We start from the raw sequence: 16,252 nt of genomic DNA, 5'->3' as shown, positions 1-16,252 counted from the left end.
CCCAGTCAGTTGAGCGTCCGGCTCTTGGTTTCGGCCCAGGTCATGACCTCACGGTTCGTGGGATCGAGCCCTGCGTTGTGCTCCGTGCTGACGGTGTGGAGCCTGCCCGGGATCCTCTCTTCTCTCCCTCTGCCTCTCCCCCACTCACTCGTACATGCGTTCTCTCTCGCTCTCAAGATAAACTTAGAGGAAGAAAAGCAGAGCCACTGGCTTACACATGCCTTTATGCAAGTTAGAAAAAGGTACCCGTCACCCTGGGGAGACATTCCAGTGCCTGGACACACCCTCGCAGCCAGGTTTACAGTGCACAACCTAAACAACCTTACCTGGCCACCCTGCTCCAGAGAAGCAGGATTGGAGCTGTGTCCACGTAAGAATGACGACCTCACTCTTCGCAAGGATAAAAACTACGGGCATTCTGACCCGTAAAGAGATCTGTCCAATCAATACTCATGGGAGCCATAAAACAATAAAACCCTTAAGATTCTCTTCCTCTAAAACCACCCAAACTGAATGCCCTGGAAAGCTGCCGGTTGGCCCGTGCAGGCCCCAGGAGGGAGGGCCCGTGGTCCCTGAAGGCCACCGGCAGCGAAGGCACCACGGAAATCGCAGGGCCCACGAGGAAGGCCACTGCCTCCTGCTTTCCAGACTGTCTCAAAGGTCCCGGGGAGTCACCCTCCACCCGGATGTAGAAAAGTCAAAGTCTCACTGCAGCGGCCGACCAAAGAAAGCGGCCGGGCGCGGAGCCCAAGGCGCCGCGAGGAAAAGCCGCTGGTAGGTGGTGGTTCCGCCGGGCAGCGAACAGGGCCCTGCTCTCCGCTCCCGCCTCGCGTGGGTGGAGAATTCCGGCCACGCAAAGTCTCTCCTCCTGGGCTGCTGCCTCGACGGGCGTCCGTCTCGAGGCCACACGGCCACCTGCCGCCCGTGCCAGGACGGCACACCTGGGGGTCACCTGCACAGCCGCAAGTGCGGGTGACAGCTCAGCCTCTCCAGCAGCTCCTCCTCCGTGGGTTCCTCCAGGACGTCCCTGTGGAGTCGGGGGGAGGGAAAGACGCGTGGGGAGCTCCGGAGAGTGACCCGGGTGCCTCCAGAAGAGCGTGAGCATGACTCGGAGAGGCCCTGCTCCCCGCTCAGGAATCCTCAGACCCGTGCACAGCTTGGGGAGGACCGCAGACACGAGGACGCGTTTCCACGTCTGGGATGTGAGCACGGTGCTGAAAGCCCGGGAGGACGCCCCTCCACGCCAGCCAGAGGCTACAGCACAGCACACGCTCACGGGGGCGGGGGGAAGGGTCGCCCCCGCTGGCCTGTCCCTGGGAGACCCCCGCCTTCTTGTACCGGCAGGGGATGGCTTCCACCGTGGGGAAGGGCGGGCAAGCATTCCTAGGGCCACCTGCCTCCACCCGCGGGGAGAATCGCTTGGAGACTAAGGGAAGCTGAGCCTGTCGCCTTACACGCCCACCGGACAACAGCACAGAGCTCACGGCCCCGGCAGCAGGAGCAGAGGAAGCCCACGCCCTGGTCCCGGCTCGGAAGTCGGTGGGAGGGAGGCAAGGGACCGGGGGCTCGTGGGGAGACCGCCACAGAGGACGCCCGCCTGCCGGCCACCTCCCGGCCTCTCCCCCTCCCCGCCCAGAAGCCAAGCAGACGCCCCCTTCCTCATCCACACACCTGAACAGGAGATCCACAGTCACCTGACAGCACGTATCTGGGTCCCCAGCGAGGGACTGCAGGTGAGCGCGGCGGTCCCACTTGTGGAGGAAATTCTGGGGAGCAGGCGGGGGGAGAGGGGGCCCAGTGGGTGTGCGTCCCACACGAACCAGCCTTTTCCCCTCCGGCGTCGGCCAGGCGTCCACGGCAGGGAGCGGAGCTCACCCCGACGCTGGGATCCAGGGCCCAGCAAGGCCACCGGCTCCTGCAGGAGCCAGACGCCTGATGGCCGCCCCCAGCCCACCCGGCGGCCGAGGACCCCCACACATCAGGGGTCGAGGGCATTCCAAGGGGCTCCCGGCAGCCAGGGCGAGCAGCGCCAGGCCCCAAGGGCAGGACGGAGCCTCGGCTGATACCTCCAGAATCAGAGCCAGAAACAGGTTGACCCAGATGACAGATGACACCAGCCACCACAACACGAAGTACATCTTCGACCACCTGTGGAGGAGGAAGGCCGTGGGGGCCACCGTGAGCCACCCAGGCCACACGCGCACGCGGGGGGCACCGTGCACCTGACGGCGCGTAAGCAGCGGCTCTCGGCGAGTCCTGCCGTTAACTCTGTGGCGCCACCAGTCCTGTTTTCCAGCCGCCCAACCAAGGCTCCCGGAAGCGGTCAACGAATCGCCAAGGCAGCACGGCCAGCAAGCGATTCGGCTGGGATTCGAACCCGGGACCCTCCGCTGGGGCCGTCTGAGTCCCCCAGGCTCCAGGCTCTCCTCCCCTCAGCCTGCCCCCAGGGCTCCCAGCAGCCTGAGGAGCCTCACCCCTCGGCGGTCCCCAGGATTGGCGAGCCCAGGGTCGCACGGCCCAGTTACACGGCGGGGGCGGGGTCACTCACGGGCCCGAGAAGCGCCGATAGGCGTCCAGAAACACCTGCCAGTTGTTCACCACCATCACGTTCCACAGAGTGATCAGGGCGGCCTGCGGGGACGCACACACGGGCTCCAGGAGGGCAGAGGAAGGGGGTCGGGAGGGCAAGGGTCCCGCGGAGCAGGGCGTGCGGGGCTCACCGCGAAGTCATCAAAGTTGTTGGCCCAGTACTCCAGCTGCTCGAAGCTTCCGCAGGGCGCCGAGCTGTTGTCGGGGGCCAGGCTGCAGGGACACGACAAGCTGGGTCAGGGGTGGGGACGGGGACACGGACACGGGGGCCCCGGCACTGCCTCAGCCCCTGCACGCCTGGAACCGGTCTGGACCCGAGAAGGTAGAGACAGAAATGCCCCCATCTCCGGAGGTGCCGCGAGGACGGCCAGGGGCCGAGAGCCGCAGACAAACAGGGGAAACCGAGCCTCCCAGACAGCCGGCTCTAGGTCTGGCCCCGCGCTCCGCTCCACCAGGGCATGGCCTGGCCTGAAGCTCCCAAGTGGGGCACAGGGGTGGGGCCGCTGTGCTGAGCAGGCTTCAGACACGCTCTCAGTGCAGAGTCTGGGTGAGGGAGGGGAGGGGGAGAGGGGAGGGGAGGTGGGGAGGCAAAGGAACGGGGACCAGGAGGCCCGCCCCCCGCACCACCATCCAGGCTCATGCTCCTCCACACCCCCAGACTCCGCACCCCAAGACGCACTCCCTTTGGCACCTTCAGGCCCCACTCACCTGCCGTTTCCAGGCGCCACGACGACACCTCGGAACAGGTTGATGCCCAGGATGGCAAAGACGTAGTACACGACCTAGGGAGGCGGGGCCGGGCCCGGTCAATGCCACCGGCACACAGAGCCACAGGGCCGGGCTGAGCATGTGAAGGCCACCTGCCCCCAGCCCCCAGCCACGGGTACGGCTGGCCTCCCCCAGGAGCACCAGGACTTCCCCTCCCGGGCACCCTCTCCTGGCCACCAACCTGCCCCCCAGTGAAGGAGCAAGGAGCCACCACTACCAGGGGAGCCACAAAGATGAACTGGGGGCCCAGGGGAAAGACCGAGGCGGCCAAGTCGAAGCGAGGCTGTGCGCCTCTTCTCTGGGACAGGTGTGGCAGGAAAGAGGTAAGAAGGACCCCTACCCCGGGCTCCACTGGAGGCAGACGCCAGTCCTAAGGGAAGGGGGCTCCAGGGGAGGGGTCCCCAAGGGAGGGGCAGGTAGGAACCGGCCAGGCTTCTCCAGGAGGTGATGAGGTCCAAGAAGCACCACCCAGCAGGCTCGTGCCACAGAGGGACGAGGCCACCAGCGGCCCGAACCATCCCCACCTGTCCCCAATGAGCCCAGCAGGAGAAGGAAGGGGCACACAGCCCAGCCTAACCCAGTCCCTTCTGGGCCTCCGTCCCCACTGCTGGGCTTCGTGCCGAGAGCAGCCTTCGGACCACAAGGCAGAGCCAGCAGCACCTCGGCCGACATGGCTGGGGGCTCCCGAGATCCCCCTCAGCAAGGAGGGAGGACTAAACCCCGTCTGGGGTCTCTGGGGGCTGCAGGGACCCCTAGTGCCTCTCATACTTCTAAAATCAGCGTCTCGGGGGGCGCCTGGGTGGCTCAGTCGGTTAAGCACCTGACTCTCGATTTGGGCCAAGGTCACGATCTCGCGGTTCATGAGACCAAAGCCCCACGTGGGGCTCTGCGCTCACAGCACAACGGCTGCTTGGGATGTTCGGTCTCCCCAACCGCCTTCTCTCTCTCTCAAAATAAACAAACTTTTAAAAAAAGAAAAAAAGAAAAGGACACCAGTGTCTCAATGCGGCCCGCGATCCGAGAAACGTGAGGGATTCCAAGCGGCCGACGGGATCTCTGGCACAGAGAGGGAGCGCGGTCGGGCAGCCCTCCCCGCAGACCAGCCCTGAGGTCCGCCCTCTGCACTGGCAGGAGGCGACGCGGCTTCCCGGCCCGGACACACGGCCACCTCACCCAGGGCCCCCCTTCCTCCGGAGGGGCCGGCCGGCCCTGCGTTCACCCCGGCCTCCGGCCGAGCTCAGGCTCACCCCCACCCCCACCCCCACAGCCACACTCACCACCAGGATCCCGCCGAAGGCCCGCATGTTTTTGATCAGGTCCAGGATGGTACTGGCCACCAAGGCCATCAGCTGAGGACGAGAAGAAGGCACGGCCCTGCTCTCTCTGGTCCCACTGAGGTGATGCCGACCCTGCCCGCCATCCAGACCCTGGCCCGGAGAGGCGGGACGCGACCAGTGGACCACCAACCTACCCACCTGCGCACGCACACAACTGCATGCACACGCACACCCCTACATAGCGCACAGCTGGACAAACGTCCCACAGCCGCCCATAAACACCGGCACACGCAGATACATCCACGCCCGCCACACGCACTCATACTCAGAGACGCACGCCCAGATACCCCCACGTGCCCCCACCAATGCCTCCAGCCGCCCAGACGCAGCTGTGTCTCGATCCCGAGTCCTGTGGCGAAGCCACGGCACACGGGGGCTCAGATCACACTGCCCAGCGACCCACTGAGGCTGGGTTGGCGGCTCCTCTCTGGTCTGGAGGCTCCACACAAGCACAGGCCCACGGTGGCCAGGTCAGCCCCAGGGACCAGGTCTGACAAAGGTCAGCCCCAGGGACCAAGTCTGAGAAAGGTCAGCCCCAGGGACCAGGTCGGAGAAAGGTCAGCCCCAGGGACCAGGTCTGACAAAGGTCAGCCCCAGGGACCAGGTCGGAGAAACGTCAGCCCCAGGGACCAGGTCTGAGAAACGTCAGCCCCAGGGACCAGGTCTGACAAAGGTCAGCCCCAGGGACCAGGTCTGACAAAGGTCAGCCCCAGGGTCCAGGTCTGACAAAGGTCAGCCCCAGGGACCAGGTCTGAGAAAGGTCAGCCCCAGGGTCCAGGTCTGAGAAAGGTCAGCCCCAGGGACCAGGTCTGACAAAGGTCAGCCCCAGGGACCAGGTCTGAGAAAGGTCAGCCCCAGGGTCCAGGTCTGACAAAGGTCAGCCCCAGGGACGAGGTCTGACAAAGGTCAGCCCCAGGGACCAGGTCTGACAAAGGTCAGCCCCAGGGACCAGGTCTGACAAAGGTCAGCCCCAGGGTCCAGGTCGGAGAAAGGTCAGCCCCAGGGTCCAGGTCGGAGAAAGGTCAGCCCCAGGGACCAGGTCTGACAAAGGTCAGCCCCAGGGTCCAGGTCTGAGAAAGGTCAGCCCCAGGGACCAGGTCTGACAAAGGTCAGCCCCAGGGTCCAGGTCTGACAAAGGTCAGCCCCAGGGACCAGGTCTGAGAAAGGTCAGCCCCAGGGACCAGGTCTGACAAAGGTCAGCCCCAGGGACCAGGTCTGACAAAGGTCAGCCCCAGGGTCCAGGTCGGAGAAAGGTCAGCCCCAGGGTCCAGGTCTGACAAAGGTCAGCCCCAGGGACCAGGTCGGAGAAAGGTCAGCCCCAGGGTCCAGGTCAGAGAAAGGTCAGCCCCAGGGACCAGGTCTGACAAAGGTCAGCCCCAGGGTCCAGGTCGGAGAAAGGTCAGCCCCAGGGTCCAGGTCTGACAAAGGTCAGCCCCAGGGTCCAGGTCGGAGAAAGGTCAGCCCCAGGGACCAGGTCGGAGAAACGTCAGCCCCAGGGTCCAGGTCTGACAAAGGTCAGCCCCAGGGACCAGGTCTGACAAAGGTCAGCCCCAGGGACCAGGTCTGACAAAGGTCAGCCCCAGGGTCCAGGTCGGAGAAAGGTCAGTCCCAGGGTCCAGGTCTGACAAAGGTCAGCCCCAGGGACCAGGTCGGAGAAAGGTCAGCCCCAGGGACCAGGTCGGAGAAAGGTCAGCCCCAGGGACCAGGTCGGACAAAGGTCAGCCCCAGGGTCCAGGTCGGAGAAAGGTCAGCCCCAGGGACCAGGTCGGAGAAAGGTCAGCCCCAGGGTCCAGGTCTGACAAAGGTCAGCCCCAGGGACCAGGTCTGACAAAGGTCAGCCCCAGGGACCAGGTCTGACAAAGGTCAGCCCCAGGGTCCAGGTCGGAGAAAGGTCAGCCCCAGGGTCCAGGTCGGAGAAAGGTCAGCCCCAGGGTCCAGGTCTGACAAAGGTCAGCCCCAGGGACCAGGTCTGACAAAGGTCAGCCCCAGGGACCAGGTCTGACAAAGGTCAGCCCCAGGGACCAGGTCTGACAAAGGGAGCCCCGGACATGCACCAGACACCCCACCCACAGAGGGCTGCTCCCCTCACATGCAAGCCTGAGCCCCAGGGAAGAGCCCTCCAAATAGTTCATTTTCCCCACGTGATGCGTTAGATCCTAACACTGGATGCTACACGACAGAAAGCACCGTGTGTGTGTGTGTGTGTGTGTGTGTGTGTGTGCAAGCGATTAAGCGTGGCTACCGTGCTACACGTGCACGACGCGTGCGGTTACACGTACAGGTGTGTTACCGCGTGTGGTCACCGTGTACTTGCACGGGCGTGTCAGCACGGGAATACGTAATGAGATGCGCGGTGTAGTTACGAGCACATGTGTGATCACGTGCACGCAGGGGACCGCGTGCGCACACGCGTCCCCACACGCATGTGGGCGGCGGCCCCCAGCTGCACCCAGGGCCCCAGGCCCCCTTCGGATGGGAAGCTCTGCTTGGAAACAGGTAGCCCCAGAAGGGACAGGTGCACGGCGAGGCAGAAAGAAGAGACGAGCTCAGGGGGAGGGACTCGGACACGTGGAAAGGGCGTGATGTCCTTGGATTCTTCTCTCCCGAAAAGTTCTTAGGAAAGCAGGAGGAGCAAACTCTACCTCTGTGCCGGGTGGGCGCTGGGCCTAGATCCCCTGCTCGCCCGGCTCCCCTCCCCTCAAGGCCGGTGTCCCTCCCTGTGGGCACGTTAAGAGAAAACGAGGCTCGTAGATGTCATGAGCCACCGGGTTCCCGCATCGGGGTCCCAGAGACTAGCACCCCAGCCAACCCCACGCCTGCACTGGGGGTCCTGGAGAGGAGTACCCTGGCCCGTCCCGCCTTCACCCCTCATTACTAGAAGCCACTGAGAGCCCACGCCCACGGCCTTCTAGAAACCTCAGGACGCCTGGGAACACGCGGGTTCCAAGAGCTCCAGACCCCGCCCCTCACCAATGCCAGGGGCCCCAAAGAGCCCAAAGCTACCGCCGCAGACGGCCGCGGTGCCCCACACGGGTCCACCTGCGCTGGCCTCCCTCTCCTCATGCATAAAAGCAGGGCTGGAACTGCCCCCAGCATCACCCGGCTGCAGTGCAGGGCTGGGGACACGCCCCAGGGAGACCAAGGGGACGACGGTCCTGCTCTCGGTCCCTCCCTGCCCAGGCTCACCGACTCCCCAGAGCAAGGCCACAGAAGGGGCAGTAAGGCAGGGTGGCGAGGTGAGGGCGTCAGGCACACACGTACCTTCATGCTGGGGATGATGCGCAGGAACCGGAACACGATGAACATGTTCACCAGGCGGGCCATGTCCCACAGCGACAGCAGGCCCAGCATCTCTGGCTTCCTGGAGAGACACACAGGAGACGGTCGGGAGGGCCTCGAGACGTCGGCGACAGGAAGACCGGGAGGTGTGTGTTCAGACACAGAGAAACAGAGACGCAGAGAGCAACGGGGCGGGGGGCGCGGGGGAGGGGGGCCCCGTCTTGGCACACGCTGAGCCCGGACTGCCCACACCTGCCGGCCCAGGACAGCACGGGTCAAGGCACAGCCCCTCACACTGGTGCCCAGCCATCGCACCCCGACCTCACGCGACAGACACTCGGGTTCCAGAGGCCGGGAACACCCCAACTCTGGTCCCAGCCCGAGTGGAAGAGACGTGGTCCCTGAGCCGGTCCCGTCCCTCTCCGCTGACCCTAACCACCCTCCTATTTCAACCCCTCCCTCTGACCTCGTCCCCTGTCCCTATCACCCGACCCTGTCTCCTGACTCCACCCCCGTCCTGACTCTGCCCTCTCCTGTGATGCCACCCTGCAGCCTGACCCCCTAGGTGTCCCTCGGAGCTTACTGTGCTCTTGTCAACTCGAAACTCACGCTCACGCAAAATGTTCCCCTGTGATTCTCGGACAAAAGCAGGTTTTCACTGCACTTGAGAAACCAGGCGGCCTGAGCTCCTGCCGGGCCCCGGCTCACCACCACGGACAGCACCAGCCCCCGCCCAACCCACGTCCCCGACGAAAGCCCTTCCTGGCTGGCCCTGCGGCAGCTAAGCCGAGTCGCTGGCACTTCCGGGCCACTCCACTGGCAGACAAGCAGCCCCCGAGACACTGAGAGGGCGGGGCCGGCACAGGCCCCGGCTGGGGCAGCTGTGTTCCGGGCAACGCAACCCAACGGCCACCGCGAGCCACACTCCGAGGCGCTCTGGGACCCCCCGGCCAGACAGCCACGCTGCTGTGCGGCCAGAACCAGGGTCGGCGGGGCTCCAACAGCCGTGGGGATTCAGCAGCCCCCGCTTCTGCCATCCCACAGGGTGGGAAACTGGCGCTCAGAGCAGGAGGTGACAAGCCGAGGTCACACGGCTCCCAGCCGCAAGCGGGGCATCTCCGGGGGCCGCACGCCCCGTCCTGGTGCCGGGGCTGAGCCCACTGCCCGCTAGCGGCTTGTCACAGCTCTGGGAGCCCTATCAATCTGACGGCGAGTTAGGACATGTCACGGGATCCCCAAGAGCAACGAGAGGCCTGCTCCCACAGTCCTAGCGGGCCAAGTTCTGAGCCACCTGCTTCCCTAACACTCGGGCCATGGGCCCGGGCCACCCACCCCTGGGGCCTACAGGGCGCTGGTTGCTGTAGCCTCCCTCGGTTCTCCCCAGTCACATACCAGCCTGGGTGTGGGAATCGGTACACAGCCAGAGTTGAGATCTCCAAAACCTTTAATCACAAAAGAAGAGAAGGCATCGCTACAGCAACCTAACCTAGGGGGCTTTCAAACGAGCTCTAAAGCTCGTGTCTAACATGCTCCCCCTCAAACGGGGCTTTGGGGGGAAGTCAGAGCTCCGTCCTTGTCCCCGTGGGTTGGTTCCAAACATGGGACTTCCTGCGGCCGAGAAACACACTCTAGTCTCAGGAGGCGGTGGCCTATACACAGGGAGGGCGGGACACCGGAAAGGCTGGAGGAGCCCAGGTCAAGGACAGACCGGAGGCCCGGCTCTCAGACCGTCTTTGTTCCTGTCCCAAGGAGCCCACACCTCCGATCAAAGACGAACAGATGTCGGACCAATATGGCTGCCACGACGCACACCTCACGCGTGACCCTCCACTCCCACAGGTTCTAGGGAAAGGGTGCCTGACCCCCGCGGCCCCTCCTGCCACCCACATCAAGGTCCCACTGTCCTTAGTGTCTGTGGCCGGGGCCGGCTTAGAGGGCGGGGACCGTGAGCTCCTCTGGGCCCCCCCGCAGGGGTCGGGCAGCCTGCCCGGTGACACTCAAGTGCAGCGGAAACCCCGCCTCCCGCAGGCCCCCACTGGCCGCCCCCCCCCCCCCCAGCAGCGCACCGGGGCGAAAGCTGGCCCTTTGCCCCTGCAGGCCGGAGCGCGGCTCCCTGTGGCCCTCAGCGCCCGAGGGACGGCCTGGGACGGGACACGGCACAGAGCCAGACGCAAAGAGCACACCGCCCGCCCGGAGAGGCCAGCGGCCCGGCCCGTCTCAGACTTTACCAGCAGGACAACGGTGAGGAGCCCGTCAAATACGTTGCTGGAATAGGACAGGTACCTCCGCAGGCCCAGAGCGAACGCCTTAAGCAGTAGCTCCAGCACATAGTACAGAATAAAGACGCAGTTGAGAATCTGCAAGGGACACACACAGCTGCCTCGCGTCCGGCCCGCGCCACCCGCCCTCCGCTCGCCTCCCCTCTTCCCACGCGCCCGCCGCTCACACCCGGGGCATCTCCAGCACCCCAACCTCCTGCCCCACACCCTCCCCTCAGGTGGCCTGGAACCCCACGCCGGCTTCCAGAACTCGCACGTCTGCCGCCCCACATCTCCCGACCCCACATCCTCTCTGTGCCCGCCAAGGCCGGGGTCACACTCCACCCCCCACCGCCCCCCGAGCCTGCGCCCCCGGCTGTCTCTGCCCTGGCCCCTCCGGTCCAACCTCCAGGGGACCTCTAACAACTCCTGTGGGCAGCACCCTCCCAGCCTCTGGGGGTGTGTCTGAGACACTCTTCGCATTGAACGTGGCCTCAGGCTACTGGGTCCCGGTCCGTGTTTGAAGCCAGGAAGTAAGACACAGGAGTCCCGAGGGTGGGGAGGCGTGGTGAGCACCGCGGTCACCCCACCTAGGTGTCCAGTCTAAATGCCATATTCCTAGGGCACGTGGGTGGCTCAGTTGGTTGGGCGACTGACTTCAGCTCAGGTCATGATCTCACAGTTTGTGAGTTCGAGCCCCACACTGGGCTCTGTGCTGACGGCTCAGAGCCTGGAGCCTGCTTGGGATTCTGTGTCTCCCTCTCTCTGCTCCTCCCCTGCTCATGCTCTGTGTCTCTCAATAATAAATAAATGTTGACATGAAAAAAAAGAAAAAATTCCATATTCCTAGTGCTGCCTCGCTCACCCGTGAAGAGATGCTGTCAGACCCCATCTGACCAGAAATCTCTCATAAGCTACCAGGCTGACTCTAGTGCTGAACAATTACCGTTACAAGAGAGAAAATACGGGGCACCTGGGTGGCTCAGTCGGTTAAGCGTCTGACTCTTTCAGCTCAGATCATGATCCCAGGGCTCAGGTCGTGGGATCGAATCCTGTGTCAGGATTCCCTCTCTCCCTCTCTCTCCCTCCCTCCCCCTTGAGATTCCCTCTCTCCCTCTCTCTCCCTCCCTCCCCCTCCACCCCACTCCCCTTTTCGAGCCAGTGTGCTCTCTCTTTTAAAAAAAGAAAAAGGAAAAAAGAGAGAAAACATAGATCAAGTGTATCCAATTTGACTTTTGTCAGGAATGAAAACCAGCCACCTCTGGAATGTGTCATTCACGAGGAGGAGACTGAACCTTTCTGGGGTCATCCAGGAAAAAAATACAACAGAAAGAAGAAAGAAGAAAATCTGATTTTCCTGAAATGCAAAATGCAGGAATTTCAAGCATTTCAGGTCAGAAAAGCCGTTGTTTCGATTTTCAAACTTGGATAAGTTTTGCTCCACATCTAACACACAGGACACAAGCTGTCCTGGCACATTAAACCAGATAAATCAAACAGCTTCCTACGTAATTAGAGAAGATGTAGTCGTTTGTGTCAATTTTAACATCGTTCACGACGCCGTGAGAACACCCACTTTGTTAAGAGTTCTGGCGTTAGGTACCGTAGGGGCGTGGCTGCTACTTTGCTTAACATCCAACGTGGGAAAATTGTTTTTAAATTCCTAGAGAGTTTGATGAGACCACGTAACATTAAGAAAGGAGCTCACGGTTCCAAAAAGGGCTGAGAACCAGCCACGGAGAAGCTCAAATCCCAGGGCCAGACAAGGCGGCAAGATGGGGTGGCCCCACCCGCTGCCTTGCCCCCCGCCCCCGGCCTCGCCCGGGCCAGCACCCCTCCTCTGGGGGCGCCCCGCGACAGGAGGAGCCGCTCTGCAGCAGGAGGGCCCCGGGGCAGGGAGGCCGTGCACACTCACTCCCTCTGGCCGCTGTCACCCCGGCCGCACGGCCCCAGAGCTCACCCCGAGGACGAAGTCATCACGGTCCCCAGGCAGCACGTCGGCATCGAACACCAAGAACACCTGCGGAGCCAGAACGGGAGGCGGCTCGCCGGCCGGGCCCGGCAGAGACCTCGGGCAGAGGGCCGGGAGGAGGGGCAGGGGCAGGGGCAAGGCGGGGGGGGGGGGGGACGGGCGCGAGGCGCCTCCCGCATCCACACGAGGGCAAGGGCACACGCACAGAAATGGACACGAGGTTCCCAAGGGCGATGAGGTTCCCCAGGTAGTCAAAATAGCGGTGGCTGAAGAGGAACTGAGTGCTCCGCAGGAAGGGAGACCGGTACTCGGGCCGCGGCGGGCGCTGGGGAGGGAACACGCGTGTGCTCAAACACACGTGCCTACGGGGGGGGGGGGGCACGTGGCCGCTGGGCGCCCTCCGGTGTCCGCACCCCCTTATTCTGGGATTCAACTTTTCCTACCTTCTCTCTCATCCCAGTCTATCCAGCCTGAGAAAATAATCTCAAACACGAAAATAGGGGCACAAAGACGTTCATCCCAGCAGTCTTTGAACACCAAAAGAGAGGCAGAGAGAGCCTAAACGGTCACTAAGCGGCTTAAGTAAACCACGAGGGACTATCCGGGGGGGACCCTGAACACACGCCAGGTGTTACCACCAGACACAAAGTGTTCTGTGAACAAATGTACGTAAATTACACGCCAGTAACTGACACGGGACAGTCATCTGGACACAGTGCTGAGCTGGATGCCAAGGCCCGTCTGGGGACTTTACAAATCAGGGTCAAGGACAAAGGACAAACGCTTTGGACAAACTCAGGAAGCTCCAGAGAAGGACACACAGGAAGTAGGTAAGAGTCTGTCAGGCAGACAGGGAAACCCATCCAGAAGGTTCCCCTGAGTCAGGCTTGGCCCAGGCCAGTCCCTGTGGTCTGCGAATTGCATCAGGTTAACAAAACCTCCTCGGTTTCCAAGAGCCCAGCAACCTCTGTTCCCGTTCCCCATCCTCAGGGCCAGAATCCCTGGCACTGACGCCAAGGGTCACCCGGGTGATCAATGCCAACACGCACCGTAAACTTCCCCGTTCACCCCGGGTGGCCTGGCCCTAAGCAGGTGGCTCAGTTACCTCTTTAATCACCCTTTTGTCAAACTCGTTGAAGAGCTTCTGAAACTCCTCGGCCGACAGAAGGTCACCACCGTAGGAACGCACCTTCTACAAAAGACAGAAACACAGGTCAGCAGGGGTCAGCTGGGCCCAGGGGAGGAAGGGCCCAGGACAGGAGGGTGCGCCGGGCCCGGCCCCCACCGGCCCCCCGGGGCCGGCCCCGGCCGATCTGAAAGGACGCCCTGTGCGGAAGCGGGGTTGCTGGCCGACGTGACCTCCAGGGGGAGCCCAGATCACAGACCGAGGAGGGCAAGGGGAAGAGGGGACTCCGATACCTCCATGATGACCGGTTTCTGGTGGCTGTGCAGCTGGACTCTCTGCAGCACCTGCAGGAAGTCCTGGGGGTCCACCCCGACCCTGGGAAGAAAGACACCGCGCCCCAGTGAGCCCGGCCAGCGCAGCGCACCCGGCGCCCGCCCCCCTGGCCTGGGCTGCGCGCGTGCGACTGAGCCGCCCTGGGCGATGACACGGGCCTCCGTGAAAGAGCCGACCACAGGCCCTCCGACGTCCTGTCGTCTAAAATGCCCAGAGACGCTACTGTCGCCCCCCCGAGAGGAGCGCGCTGGCCCTCGGAAGCGGCAGGCGGGACGACAGCAGCGCCACGGCTAACAAGCCGTCCGAGCCAGAGCCTTCCACACCGACACCACCTCCAGACCGGGTCCTGCTGGTTCGGGCGCCCGAGCGCAGGGGCGCAGGAAGGGCGCAGTCGGGGGAGAGGGCCAAAGCGCCTCGGCCCCCGCCGGCCCAGGGTCTCCGGGGCTCACGAGGACGACCCCGCGGCACCAGAGAGGCGGTGCCCTCAGGATATGCCCAGGCCCCAGCCCGCAGGGAGCTGGGCAGAGCGGTCCCCGGGAAACGCCCCACAGAGCACGCCACCCCTAAGGCGTTCCCTCCCGGCAGCAGGCGCCCCCACTTCCTCGGGGAGAAGGGGCTCCCGGGAGCCCCGCCACTCACCCTCGAGGGTGGGCTTCTCCCCATGTGCTCATGGAGGAGAGGACCTCGTAGGCGGCCCGGGCCCCCAGCCGCCTCCGGAACAGCGAGGTCTGGAAGGACTTCTGCAAGCCAGGACGATGGCTCTGAGTGGCGGGGTCGGGCCTCTCCCGGCCACACACCCCCTCCTGTGCAGCGGCCTCTGGGGGCACCCACCCGCCCGCGGCTGGGAGTGGCCCTTGCCCCCTCGGGCCCCAGGGGCATGGCCAGACCCCTCCCGGCCTGCGGAATTCACGCAGACGTGCTTTTCCGCTCTGCGCGCCTGGGGCCCCCAGCTCTCACACACACGGTGGGGTCGGGGCCGCCTGCCCTGGGAGGGGCGACCTCGAGGCCTCCCTCTAGAAGCGGCCTGGACGGCAAGGATGTGCCGCGGCTCCCGCTTCCCCACGGGAGGCGGCGCCGAGACCAGCAGGGGCCGCCACCCCACCCCCGGCCGGCCACCCCTCACTGCGGGGACTGCCTGGCCGGTCAGCTCGGTCGCGCCCCGCTTGGCCTCCAGGGGCAGCTGCTCAGGCGGGAACAGGGACAGCGGCCCGGCTCACCATCAGGTAGCCCCGGAACTGGTTGTAGATGATGGCCGTCAGCAGGTTCATCAGAAACAAGCTTCCTTCGAGTGGGAAAAGCCGCAGTCATCGGGCAGAGTCTAGAGGGAGCACCCCGGGGGCCCAGGGCCAGGCCGGCATCCAGGGGCACAGAGGGGACATGGGCACAGCAACCCCCCGGGGGGGGGGGGGGGGGCAAGAAGGGCAGGGACGGTCACAGAGCAGGGCGTGCTCGTGGTTCCCGTCAGGTGCCCGGGGCACACCAGTCACCCCACATGTAGCCTTGTCCTCATCCAATGAACACGCAAGACACCAGGCCTGCCCAGCCACAGGCACAGGGGCCATCGGTAGTCACAGACCAAAGACCACGAGATGGTCACACTAAGAAGCCACGAGGTTGGAGGGCACATGAGGGGAGGTCATGGGGTCGGGAGGGCACATGGGAGGAGGTCATGGGGTCAATAGGGCACACTTGGGTGAGGTCATGGGGTCAGGAGGGCACATGAGGGGAGGTCATGGGGTCGGGAGGGCACACTGGGGTGAGGTCATGGGGTCAGGAGGGCACATGGGGGGAGGTCATGGGGTCGGGAGGGCACATGGGGTGAAGTCATGGGGTCAGGAGGGCACATGAGGGGAGGTCATGGGGTCGGGAGGGCACACTGGGGTGAAGTCATGGGGTCAGGAGGGCGCATGGGGGGAGGTCATGGGGTCAAGAGGGCACACTGGGGTGAAGTCATGGAGTCAGGAGGGCACATGAGGGGAGGTCACGGAGTCCGGAGGGCACATGGGGGGAGGTCATGGGGTCGGGAGGGCACATGGGGGGAGGTCATGGGGTCGGGAGGGCACACTCACACCTGAGCATTCGCAATCTTGCCACTGGGGGCAGAATCCTGTCCCGAGCGACCCCTGCAGACCCACCGGAACTTACCTATCAGGGTGAAGACTATGAAGAAAATGGCATAGGCCCGGTTCTTGGAGTACGCAGGAGTCATCACTGGGAGAAAGAAAGCGGAGAGACTGAGCCCTGCTCCCACCTCAGCGTCCCGTCCGATCCCCTCACGGCCCCACGCCGTCTGCCTCCCAGAGGAGAGAAGGGCTCGGCTGGGAGACCCAGGAGGCCTTCTGGTCCAATGCCGACCCCCGGCTCTGCCAGCACACCCTCGGAATGGAGGGCTCACTACTTCTCAAGGCTGCTCCTCCCTTCCGCTGAGATCTGCTCCCCTGTCAACTCCCCGCAGACCGGAAGGTCAGCTCTCCCTCGGGTGACTCGCTAGGACTCACGGGACGCACGGGCACAACGCTCGGGGTCCCGCTGCACAGCTCTCCCTGGGTGTAGAAGCCGGGGGCTGCCCTCCCGGGAAGGTCTCTGTGAT

The 16,252-nt window shown here is 64.1% G+C and overlaps 1 protein-coding gene across 7 annotated transcripts in view; it reads right to left on the bottom strand.

Moving 5' to 3' along the window:
* Positions 1–206: 206 nt before the first annotated feature.
* TPCN2 (two pore segment channel 2) overlaps positions 207–16,252 on the bottom strand; it is a 28,760-nt gene continuing 12,714 nt past the window's right edge. For 2 of the 7 annotated variants that reach the window (XM_030331880.1, XM_032594942.1), the window contains exons 9-25: positions 15,808–15,873; positions 14,880–14,944; positions 14,302–14,402; positions 13,623–13,704; positions 13,309–13,395; positions 12,409–12,528; positions 12,192–12,251; positions 10,202–10,330; positions 9,366–9,415; positions 7,956–8,055; positions 4,635–4,706; positions 3,298–3,371; positions 2,721–2,802; positions 2,549–2,631; positions 2,067–2,148; positions 1,672–1,766; positions 207–1,027 (exon numbers count right to left, since the gene is read on the bottom strand). In XM_030331880.1, coding sequence (XP_030187740.1) covers positions 949–1,027; positions 1,672–1,766; positions 2,067–2,148; positions 2,549–2,631; positions 2,721–2,802; positions 3,298–3,371; positions 4,635–4,706; positions 7,956–8,055; positions 9,366–9,415; positions 10,202–10,330; positions 12,192–12,251; positions 12,409–12,528; positions 13,309–13,395; positions 13,623–13,704; positions 14,302–14,402; positions 14,880–14,944; positions 15,808–15,873 — 1,427 coding nt within the window. In that variant the 3' untranslated portion in view covers positions 207–948. Of the gene's footprint in view, positions 1,028–1,671; positions 1,900–1,929; positions 2,149–2,548; positions 2,632–2,720; positions 2,803–3,297; positions 3,372–3,426; positions 4,320–4,634; positions 4,707–7,955; positions 8,056–9,365; positions 9,416–10,201; positions 10,331–12,191; positions 12,252–12,408; positions 12,529–13,308; positions 13,396–13,622; positions 13,705–14,301; positions 14,403–14,879; positions 14,945–15,807; positions 15,874–16,252 lie in introns of those variants that run through there. The other 5 variants (XM_032594945.1, XM_032594944.1, XM_032594943.1 and 2 more) reach the window with 5 other exon arrangements.

Source organism: Lynx canadensis, chromosome D1 (assembly GCF_007474595.2).
Source record: "Lynx canadensis isolate LIC74 chromosome D1, mLynCan4.pri.v2, whole genome shotgun sequence".
In the NCBI taxonomy this organism is placed as follows: domain Eukaryota; kingdom Metazoa; phylum Chordata; class Mammalia; order Carnivora; family Felidae; genus Lynx; species Lynx canadensis.
This window is presented reverse-complemented; position numbering and strand designations above follow the sequence as displayed.